The sequence below is a fragment of the Acromyrmex echinatior genome, chromosome 11 (genome assembly GCF_024713525.1).
Source record: "Acromyrmex echinatior isolate Ae372 chromosome 11, ASM2471352v2, whole genome shotgun sequence".
In the NCBI taxonomy this organism is placed as follows: domain Eukaryota; kingdom Metazoa; phylum Arthropoda; class Insecta; order Hymenoptera; family Formicidae; genus Acromyrmex; species Acromyrmex echinatior.
The window spans coordinates 1,993,478-2,005,828 of record NC_141862.1 but is presented as its reverse complement, the minus strand read 5'-3'; the positions used below and the strand labels follow the sequence as shown (position 1 = coordinate 2,005,828).

Below are 12,351 nucleotides of genomic sequence, written 5' to 3'. Positions count from 1 at the left end.
TATTTTTAATAATATTATAAACGGCATACACCACTACGCAATATATTATTGTTCGCTGCCAACATCTTGCATAGTGGTGTATGCCCTTTATAATATTGTTTTGAATTTTTAGCCACTTATTTTTGTTGTTTTATGTTGTTTATGTTGCATATGTACTTATTTTCTATATTTAAACATGAATGAAGTATTTCACCATTATTGTACAATATATATAATTACTCACAAAGGGTAAACAGGCGTATGAACGCTTGTGTGATATAACGTCCCTGAGTGCGCTGTCAATGTCAATTCTGTGATTAGTTAACTTTAATCGCTATTAATTTAAAAACTATAGCCTTGAAATTTTACTATTAGAATATTTGTCTTATTTTTAAGTCAGAAACATGTTATATTAAAATTTTGGTCACGAGTTATAATTATATACACCCTGTATTTTAGTAAAATCGAAAGAGCCATATGGTTTGATGTCCTCTTATTAGTTGAATAAAAATTATATATATATATATATATATATATATATATATATATACATGCGTGTGTGTGTGTGTGTGTGTGTGTGTGTGTGTGTGTGTGTGTGTGTGTATATATATATGGGTTATTCCATGGATCAAAGAGGCCACCCCCCCCGCCGAAAACTGTACACAATTAAATGTAACTTATAGAAACCAAAATTTAAATTGAAGCTTCTAATTTTTGATGCTATGTGGCGATTTTGAAAAATATTAAGTGATGACATTGATTTTGTCTGTTAAATAGAAAAAGTAATGTTTTTCATTATTCCAAGTAGTTACATTATTTTTAAGAATGTGTATTCTTTCCTTTCTTTATATAATATTTCTATGAAATTAATCAGTTATATATCGCATAATTATACCGTTTGTTAATATTTTAATGGTTTGTCATAAAAAAGCTTTCTGCATTTAAACTGTTTCTGGATTACTTCCCAAAGTCCGCATTATTTTTTCTTTTTTTTTTATATATATTTTTTTTTTAAATATTTTATTGTAACTTTTATTTTTTGGTAACTTTTTTAATAAAATTTTTATTCTTTTTATTTAAATCTTTTTTTATTTTTGTGTTATCTAATATTAATTCTTTATTATAACACGATCGCTTTTTTGTAATGAATTACAAATTGTAATAATGAAAAATTGTACCATCAGGATTTGACGAATATTATTGGTTAATTTTAATTTCAGATTTGGATTCAGCATACTATAGTAAAATTACATTGAAAATGATATTGTACTTTATTTAAAAAAAAAATAGTGGAGATTGAAGTAATGAAAAACATTACTTTTTCTATTTAACAGATCAAAGTCAAAATCAAGGTCATTATATGATACTTTTCAAAATCGCCACATAACATTGAAAAGAAGAAGAAGTTTCAACCTAAATTTTAATATCCTACAAGTTACATTTAATTGAGTACAGTTTTGAGTAGAGAGTGATCGAGTTGACGTGAAATGACCTATATATGTATAGTTAAATACATCTTTTTATAGTTGCAATATATAATAAATACAAAATGGTTTAATCAGCTTTGTAATCTAGTATTCCCCTTCTAAAAATATATTAATTCTTCAAATAAAACATATATAATTGTCACTTTTATATCGCTACCATTATGTTTTTCTTTGAGTGATGGCTACCAGAAACTCCTTTGATCCTGCAGTACCTGAATGGCATTTGTAACATTCCAAGCAGCTTGCCATTCGTTAATCTTGACACCCGCTCCGAACTCTCCGCCACCCTCGTCGTACTCGCTAAATTCTCCGCTGCTCATGCTTCCAGTTCTAATTTTGTCCCTATAATTAGAGTGACGATATATAATCAACTGAAATCCGAGCAGTAAGTAAAGCTAAAGTATGTATCTTTACCCATTTCTCTGATAACTGAAGGAGTCCTCAGCGATCCCCACGTTGTTCTGATCTCGATATGCCTGATCCCCGTTCATGGTCATCATCTCAGTGTTATCATGACCTTCGTCGAAGGATTTGAATTGACTCTGACCGGATCGGCCTTGAGGATGGTCCTGACCTATGCCGCCGGCGCCGCTGCCACGAATTAACTCCATGCACGGACTGTTCTCTGGCCATATGGCCTTCAAAGTCTCCCAGGCGACGTTGACCGTTGCACCAAAAGAAGGTATATAAAATCCACGGAAATTCGCCATTTTTCTCTGTTGCCTCTACGGCAATATGTTTAATTTCTTATAGATGTAGTCCCGTACATAAACTAAATACAGTGACTGAAGAAGAGAAGAATAGAATATTTCCTAGTGAGGTAAAGTAGAGTATTAGATTATTCAAATTTAAATCGTTCGCATCTTGCAAGTGTTAAAAATAGAGGATAAGTGATAAGAAAGACATGTAAATTGGTAATTAAGGAAACGAAGTAGTAGCTACGTGTACAAGAGGTGCATTTGGACATATCGAGCGGACACTCTCTCTCTCTCTCTCTCTCTCTCTCCCCTCTCTCTCTCTCTCTCCTCCCTCTCTCTCTCTCTCTCTCGTTTCATAGAATAATATACGAAACGTTTAGGAGTTCTTTAACATCTTGGATTAGTTCGTGCTAATATCAATAAGATAATCGTGCTTACCAAATGGCGAGTCCGACACCTGTTTCGGATGTTCCTCCAGGGAAATCCCTAATGATCGGAAGCCTCACACAGTGTAGAAATAAACTAAACCCGACCGAGATTCAGATGCAAACGAAGCTTCATGAAGAGGTGAAGAAAAAAAAAAGAGCGGAGAAGAATTGAAACGAGGGCGCGAAATTATATCTAACTATCCGGATTGTGAAGCCGCATGATGAGATAGTTACTTATCTAAGATCTACACCGCGGCTTTCCAGGTGAAAATCACGACGAATACGTCGACCGCGGCATCGACTAGCAGCGGGAACACGGTGTTGAAGGGATCAGAAGGATCGCGGGGGTAATATGGCCAGCCTCTCCCGAATGCGCAGGATCCGATCAATGCTCCATGAAAGAGAGAAACGTATCATCTCGCGCGTGCTTCCCATACACTGCTACATCCGCGCACCCCCAAAACGAGGGTGAGATAAGACCCGCGTCTCTTACTCGCACAAATACAAATCACGCGAAACTAATCGAGAGAAATTTAGATAGTATGCATGTGCATACTTTCCTTTTTAACATAAAAAAAAGAAGAAAAATAATTATTTCAGTGATCAAATTGATAAGACACTTGTCGGAATACTTATGGAAAAGCCCAAATTCAAATCTTCCTGGGAAAAAATTTTATATATAATATATATATTACATAAAATTATAATTTTATATATAATTGTATATAATTATAAATAAATATACATATTTTATATATGTATATTATATTATATTATATATATATATATATATATATATATATATTACATATAATTATATATAACTTTATATAATTTTATATAATTATATATAAAATATTTTTTCCCGAGTTGTATGACTCTAAGGTGTTATTTTTCATAATAAATTTTCTACCGTGTTTTAAAATCATTAGTATCGATATTATTAAATTATTTGTCAATTTAATTTGTGATATTATCTTAGTTTCAATTTAAGCGTGATATTAAATCAGCTTCACAATTTAAGATTATATATCAAGACCAACAAATAATCGGCGCATAGTTATTACTCGAACGAGAAATTGTAAAATTTACGTAAAAATATATTATTATAGTAAGCATCCACTTTGATCGAATACGGTCTTCTTCACTTACTATACAAGAGTTTGCTTCACTCGGAGTCTAATAATAATGTTGGGATTTTTAATTAAAATTAAATTTTAAGGAGATATCGAGGAGAAATACATACAATTACGTCCCCAAAGAAATGATTAGATCATTTAGATCACTTTATTTATATCATTGTTAATAACACAATCTGATTGTATTAAATAAAAGTAGATTAGACAGATTAAGAACTTGGAGCTTTTAATTAAATTTATGGATTAAAATTAAAGTTATCATACAGCATTTTAGAAGAAGAGAGAGAGAGAGAGAGAGAGAGAGAGAGAGAGAGAGAGAGAGAGAGAGAGAGAGATCTTTTGTAATGTTGTAACTTATGGTAAAGTTTAAAATTGATATATAAAGTGCACTAATAAATATCATGATTCAATCAATTTTTTAATAATTGCAAATTTTTAACTTGTGAAAATTTTTGTACAGTTAGCAAAATTTTACATTTTTCTGATTAAAATCTATGCCAGTGATAATAATAGTATTTTTTGAAAAAAATTGGTTTTTTCTACCAAAAATAATAAAATAAATCTTTTTATGGATATAATGGATACTTTCTATTTGATAACACAAGTCGACACAAGTATCGTTCTATCTTTGTTACGTATTCTGAATATCAAGAATATCAATTGTTTTCTGAATATCAAGAAAGATAGAATGATGCTTGTGTCAACTTGTGCCATCACTAAATGAAAAACGTCTATTCCAATTTACATGTCAGATCCCTTATTCTGTATCTCTCGTTGGTTGTGCCACTTTTTGATAAATTTTATCCGTTAGGTAAATCTTGCAATCCGTGCATGTGATTGAGTAATCTTGCTACTTACCTAACGGATAAAATTGACCGAAAGACGAATTTACAGAACAACCAGTCTTTAATAACAATAACGATATACGTTACATTGTCATTGAGCAAGTTATACATGATAAAAAAAAACTGCGAAACGACAATGTAACAAAATCGATATTGTCGTCATAGGCGCCGACTACGGGGGGACAGACCACTTTTTGATTTCAATAAAATTATTGGGGAAGGGGAAGGGGGCAATGCTCCCCCAATAATTTTTACCTTTTGGTGTTTTAACAAAAGTTTTTTAACAATCGCAAATAATTTCTGCGATCAAAACTACGAGAAAGCATCAACCACATGACATACCCTATACATAACGTACGTTGACGCGGCAAATCAAAAGTGGTTGGCACGTCGTCTCCTAAGGAGCCTTCAAACAAGAAATTTAGTGTAGCATTCTTATTGTTCGCTAATATTAAACAAGAATGAGATAATCATTGTGTTGTGCTGAATCGCTTGTTGGGGCGTGTTCTGATTCCCATCAGGATGCTCCTCGGGTGCTATGTCATCCTTGTTTAACGTTTGTTAAACAAGGATGATATGATACCCAGGAACAACCGAGGTAGGAATCTAAACATGCTTCTAGAAGAAATCCCTAGTGTCCCTGCACAATACGTACCAGAGAGAAACTTGAGAGAGGAGCCTTTTTCATGTAACCGCAAAATACCTTGTGCACTACAGCTCTCTGAAGAAGTGGATATCAACTACGTAGCATTAGTTATTTCAGCGATTTATTTCTATCAGCATCGCAAAAAAAATGGATATTGTTGTGTCCCCCCCTCCCCCCCAATATTTCTCGATGCCTACTAATATTCTTCGCAAATCTATAATTGTTTCGCCGCCTATGATTGTCGTTAAGAGTATGTAAATATGAACATATGAATAAAGAGAATTATTCAATCGCATTTTACATACATCTTTAAAAAAGAAATGCGATTAGATAATTTTCTTTATGCATACATGTAGGCGTACTATGCAAGTTTGTGTGGATATATTCTAAAAATTACAAAATCTATATTAGTAAAAATTTTCCTGTCTGCTATTTTGTTTAATTAAAAATTAATAGGGTAAAGTCGCCTATTATGAGATAGGTTCCTAATATGAGTGAGGTTTCTAAACTACAAGCGCATGTGTTTGATTCTATCATGTACTTTTTACTCTTAGCGTGAAATCTATAGAAAATTGATTATTAGATCTTGCGTGTAGTCGTTGCAAAAAAAAAGATTTATAAAATTGAATGTTCAAATTTTATTGAGGTTAGTCTTTAAATCTTGTTTTATTATACAAAAATAAATATTGGGTAATAAAATCTGCATGCAGTGATAGAGTATGATCGTATTCATAGGAAATCGCGTGATATAATGATTTATTTAATTGTAAAGATTAGATTTGGTAATCGTGAAACTGCAAGGCATGAAAGTCGTAATATGAAATACTAAAGATATTCCTAGTTAATATGAGAGCATCTAAATAATTCAATGTCTTAAAACATACCATCGAATACGAAATGTTAAAAATGACGATTCTATTGTTAAGATTACTCACACACGCATACACACATACTCACATACACACACATTGAAAAATGATATAATTATTATGTATAACATTTAAATTCTTTGTTCCTACTTATATGTAATATAATAAAAGCATGTATAAAAAGCTTATCTTTATTTTTTCCTTAGTTTCCCGTTATGAGATACCACCTCATACAAGAAAACTTGTGCCTTACATTAAGAATCCTTTTTTTGAATGATCAAAATCTGTATTTTTGATAAAAAATTTCACATACAACAAAGTATAGCTATTATCGACTGCTAACCTTTGGCGATAAAACTTAAATATATTTCCCATAAATTTAATGTGAAATTAGAAATTCAGATTATAAATTAAATAAATTAGAAGCCTTTAAAAAAATGTATCTCGTAATAGGCGACTTTACCCTATAAAATTTAAACTATATATATTTTATACACACACACACACACACACACACATATTAGGTGCGCAACTAAGTTCTCGCTGTTATTTTGATGGAAATGCCATCAAAATAACAGCGAGAACTTAGTTGCGCACCTAATATATATATATATATATATATAAAATCTTTATTAATTAATTAATATCTTATTAACTATTGCGAAAATTGTAAAATGATACAGGACTTTTCTTCTCAGTTTAGTTCATTCTGTCTCTGTGAAAGATTTATCGTTATTTTTGTATACATATACCGGGTATTCGGCGAGACTCTAACAATAATTCATAGGAAGGTTAAACTGAGTTGAAAAATCTTCTACGATTTTGCAATTTTCGCAATAAGTAACGAAATATTAATTACTAAAAATTGCCGAATATTTTCAATAATTTCTTACTCAAATACTATCAATTTTACAGAAAAACTGCAAGAGACAAAAATTTATTTCCTTCTCATAGAATTCTAAGACTTTCAGACTTTTTTATCAACTTTTTAGCACATTTTTTTATTTTTACCAACATCCCGTCGCGAAAAAACAGATGATTTTACTAGTAAAAATATTATTGAAAAATTCATTGAAAATTAATGAAGTTTTATAATAGTATTTAATAGCAAGCTGAATGAGTTTATGTCAATGGTAATATTTTATCATTGAAGATTTTATCACTGGCTAATAATGTTTTCAATGGTACATTAATTTTACAGTTTTCAATGGTACATTAATTTTATATCATAAAATTATGATAAAAAAAAGTTTTTCGGGAATGAATTTTATAGTGCTTCGAAGCAGTCACCCATCCGGTTGCATACTGCCATCCGTTATCCTTGATTTCTGAAATCGTATGAAAACTGCTGTACTTCGATAATCCATAAACATCTATTATACAGGGTGATCCAAAAGTATGGAAACGGCCAAATAACTGTGGAGGAATGCACTTTGGGGAAAAAAGTTTCAGACAAAAGTCTTAGGTTTTTTCCTGGCTATTCAATAGTGACCTGAGATTTGACCTTGACCGTGACCTTGAATGTCATTTCAAAGTCAAATTTACTTTTTTAAATAGGAACACATATTTTTGACCACAGGAATGGAAACAGCGGAAAATTTTACGTCCGCCTGTGACTTTGATCATGACCTTGACCATGCCCTTGAAGGTCAGTTCAACGTCAAGTTGACATTGTCAATGGAAATTCCTGTAAATTGGTATCTAGGGGTTGTCGGGGTCGCTGATTACGATTTTGAAGTCGATTTTCAAAAATTCAAGATGGTGGATCCAATATGGCTGACGAAATTTGAAAAAACTATTGAATTTTTCTGCAAATTGGTATCTGGGGGTTTTCGTGGTCACTGATTACGAATCTGAAGTCCGTTTTCAAAAATTGAAGATGGCGGAAGAGAGTAATTTTAAGATGACACACTTAAAAGCTTGTGTACAAAAATCATCTTAACCCGCTACATTAACACTTACCTTAGTTGGCTGGGTGCTCACTTCATCTTGTCTTAGTTGGCTGGGTGCTCATTTCATCATAAAAAATAAAAAGAAGACAAAAAAACACAAAAAAATTTTTAAAACCAAAAAAAAAACAATAAAATAAAAAAAGTTAAAAAAAATGGGATGTAAATCGTACTTAGGAGTCTCCCCGTGGCACATCCTGGGTGTACCTTACTTTTTCAGGTATAGCAGATCCTAAACGTTATCAGCAACACAAAACATTCCTAGATTCAAATTAAAGGAAAATTCAATAATTTTTTTGTAATTCGTCCACCATATTGGATCCGCCATCTTCAATTTTTGAAAACGGACTTCAGATTCGTAATCAGTGACCACGAAAACCCCCAGATACCAATTTGCAGAAAAATTCAATAGTTTTTTCAAATTTCGTCAGCCATATTGGATCCACCATCTTGAATTTTTGAAAATCGACTTCAAAATCGTAATCAGCGACCCCGACAACCCCTAGATACCAATTTACAGGAATTTCCATTGACAATGTCAACTTGACGTTGAACTGACCTTCAAGGGCATGGTCAAGGTCATGATCAAAGTCACAGGCGGACGTAAAATTTTCCGCTGTTTCCATTCCTGTGGTCAAAAATATGTGTTCCTATTTAAAAAAGTAAATTTGACTTTGAAATGACATTCAAGGTCACGGTCAAGGTCAAATCTCAGGTCACTATTGAATAGCCAGGAAAAAACCTAAGACTTTTGTCTGAAACTTTTTTCCCCAAAGTGCATTCCTCCACAGTTATTTGGCCGTTTCCATACTTTTGGATCACCCTGTATATAATCATGGATGTATAGCTATGATACATTTATTCAATATATGATCCTGATAGAAATTTGTCCAGTTTAATTGAACATTCAGTCAGTTATTATCTAATATTCAATTTTAAAGTTATAACAACTATTTTCAGGTTAGAAAATCATATGCTGTACTTTTGTAGTACCAGTTATCATGTTATTGTTTTTGATTAGAAGTCTCTCTCTTCTGTCAATAATAGTACGCCATATTGATACGGTACGGGTTATGTACCATGATGTACCTAAACAGTATGCAGCACAGGTACAGTGTTGATACGTTGTACTATAATATCATGTACACTTTTTGTACTGCTACCAAATAGATACGCCATGGCAGTACAGTAACAGTACGATAGCGGTATTTTGTGCGAATATTGTGGGATATCGCACGCTTGATTATCTGATAATATTTTATTATTGAAAATTTTATCACTAAAAATATATAATAATAAAATATTGCCATTGGTAAAATTTCATTGAAAGCACCACTGGATTATATAAATGAGTAGCTTTCAATGCAAATGATATTCCTATTGACAATGATCCAATGGCAAAATATTATAGCATGTATATATAGGTCTCTGGAATTTAAATGTCAAAACTTTGGAAACATATGGAGGATCGAATAGAATAAACTAAGAAAAAAGTCCTGTAGGGATATACTCGTTTTTCCTAAAAAAGACAAAAAAAAACGTAATTTTCATTTTTGTACTTTCTTATTACTTATTCATATCGTATTTATTTACTTGCTTAATGTAAATATTGTTCAAAATGTTGACCTCATGTCGCAGAAGCTATACACAAAATCCATATCAGTATATTCAACGTTAGAATTTATATGTGGCATTGTAATAGGAATAATTCACTCGATGACTTCCGATGAGTAACTGACGAATTTACAGGAGTAAAGGCAGAAATGTAAACAAATAAAAAAGTTTTGATCTGAAAACGGAATTATTATTGAGTGCTTTTCATTTGATGACACATGTCGACGCAAGTGTCGTTCTATCTTTGTCACTCTCTGAATGTCAAGAAGGATAGAACGACGCTTGTGTCAACTTGTCGTCAAAACATATAACACACACACACACACACACACACACACACACACACACACACACACACACACACATAATATTAGGTGTTGGAATTAATTCGTAGCGTTTTTAATGAAAGAATGTTATTTATTTCACATGAGCATTAAAAAATACATTAATGAAAGTACTTCCCATCACTTGTAAAACGCTACGAATTAATTCCAACACCTAATATAAAATGTGTATATATATTTTTATACAATCAATCAATGCCTATTCGAACAAACACTGGGTGACAACGTGCAAATAATTTATTCAAATAAACATATCAAATACGCAAACATTTTGATCCTAATTTGGATCCTTATCAATACTCCAAAATTATTGACAATATGCAGTCATCCCAAGATAGTAATGTAACAAGATGTCATCATACTTCCTGGTATAATGATCATCGTAACGTTACAAGTTCAAAACTCTTCGACTTAATTTGATGTATGATGAACAACTTTATATATTATGATACAATAACGGATCTAATTTTTTTATTTGGATTTTGGATGCATTATTATTCAATTTACAAGAATTTCTTTTTGGAGATATTCGTAGTGGGATAAAGTAGCGTTGTTTGAGGACAGAGGATTTCTCAAAGAAACAACGCCGTTCTACGTTCCACTGAGAATATTTATGAAAAACTAATAATTTCTAAGATCTTGTCTTAATCTATCTAGTTTTTCGTAAATCTTTTCCGCTAAGGAGTTTATTAAATCATGCTATATGGAAACCGTATTATAAGAGAGTTAAGTGTATATAACAAATATCTTATATTTTACATTAGAAATAACAATTATTATATCGCTAATAGCTTTTATTTAGCCGCTACATTGGATCAAGGAAGAAAAAGACTACCCTGCCAGAAATTTCTAATAGAAACCGATAAATCCATATACGAGGTTTATCCTAATTTAGGATAAATACGATATGAATAAGTAATAAGAAAGTACAAAAATGAAAATTACATTTTTTTTGTCTTTTTTAGGAAAAACGAGTATATCCCTACAGGACTTTTTTCTTAGTTTATCCTATTCGATCCTCCATATGTTTCCGAAGTTTTGAAATTATTGGCATATTTGATGTATCCGCATCGAACAATTTTTATTACAAAATCTAACACGTTTCTATCGATATCAACTATAAATTAAATATATCTGCTGATCGATAATTTTTCCGAATTACTCAATCGGATGTATGTACTTTTTTATGCATTTACAAATGCAAAATTTATGCGTACTTACATGCACTACTCAATTCAAATTTTCTAAATACCTTAATTACTCTTAATCGATATAGTCTTATATGTATAATTATAGATATGGCATTATATGTATAATTATGATAGAGAAATTATGTATTTTTATAAATTATGTAATATTAAATTATATTTTACAAAATTATTTCATTGCTCGTATTATGATTATATATACTATAGATCCACTATAGAAAGAAAAGTATTTTAGTTTTAATATTATATGATATTACAAAAAATAAATAAATTGTATCACAATTAATGTCATAAGATATCAGATAAGAATCGACTAGTTTAATCGGCTAGTTTGGAACGAATACTATTATATTTCAACTATATTACACTTTTCACTTAAATTAATTAAGACTTTTGATTTTTAAAAAATTATTAGAAATTTTTTCATTAATTATGTATAAATACCATTAATTGATAAAAGTACATAATTATCTAATAATTGATAAAAGTACATAATTATCTAATATTAAAAAAATATTTTAAGAAATGTATTTTTTTCGTAGATATTAGAAATTTCAAATATTTTAAATAAAAAATATTAAATATGCTATAAATCATTGGTATTCTATACGATAACGTTATTTAAAAAAATTAATTAATTTAACACTTTTAGAACATTACTTCAATAATAAAAAACATAGCTAATAATTGATTTGCTTGAGAACTATCTTTCTTATTTTCTTTCTCTCTATTTCTCTTTCCAATTTATAATTATTTAAAATCGAAGTTTTATATTGTTTATATTGTTTTTTTAATTGTTTTTGTAATATTTATTATTTCTCTCTTACGATACTGCTTTATTACTTTATATTTGCATTAATTATTATACATATACGCACAGTGAGTTTATCTTTGAAATAGTCAAGACAGCACAGAATATTTATAATATAATAAATATTCATAAATATTTGTTACTATTTATTTTTTTTAATATTATATAAATATTTTATACATATTTTATATAAAGCTTTATTAAAAATGTTATTGAAATATTTTATGGACTAAATATTTTACTTAATATTTAGTCTATAATATTAGGTGTTGGAATTAATTCGTAGCGTTTTACAAGTGATGGGAAGTACTTTCATTAATGTATTTTTTAATGC

General features: G+C 30.3%; 1 protein-coding gene across 2 annotated transcripts; it reads right to left on the bottom strand.

Annotated features, from left to right (window-relative positions):
- Window positions 1-156: 156 nt before the first annotated feature.
- Window positions 157-3,084, bottom strand: LOC105144372 (hypothetical protein). Of its 2 annotated transcripts, none has more exons than XM_011053252.2 (3): window positions 2,603-3,084; window positions 1,881-2,191; window positions 157-1,808 (listed from the first exon to the last, which is right to left on the bottom strand). In XM_011053252.2, the coding sequence occupies exons 2-3, from the start codon at window positions 2,174-2,176 to the stop codon at window positions 1,649-1,651; spliced, it is 456 nt and encodes a 151-aa protein (XP_011051554.1). In that variant the 5' UTR covers window positions 2,177-2,191; window positions 2,603-3,084; the 3' UTR covers window positions 157-1,648. The 2 variants fall into 2 exon arrangements, with proteins under 2 accessions (XP_011051554.1, XP_087267649.1); XM_087411523.1 differs by having other exon boundaries at window positions 1,881-2,278; window positions 2,603-3,080.
- Between the last annotated feature and the right edge of the window lie 9,267 nt (window positions 3,085-12,351).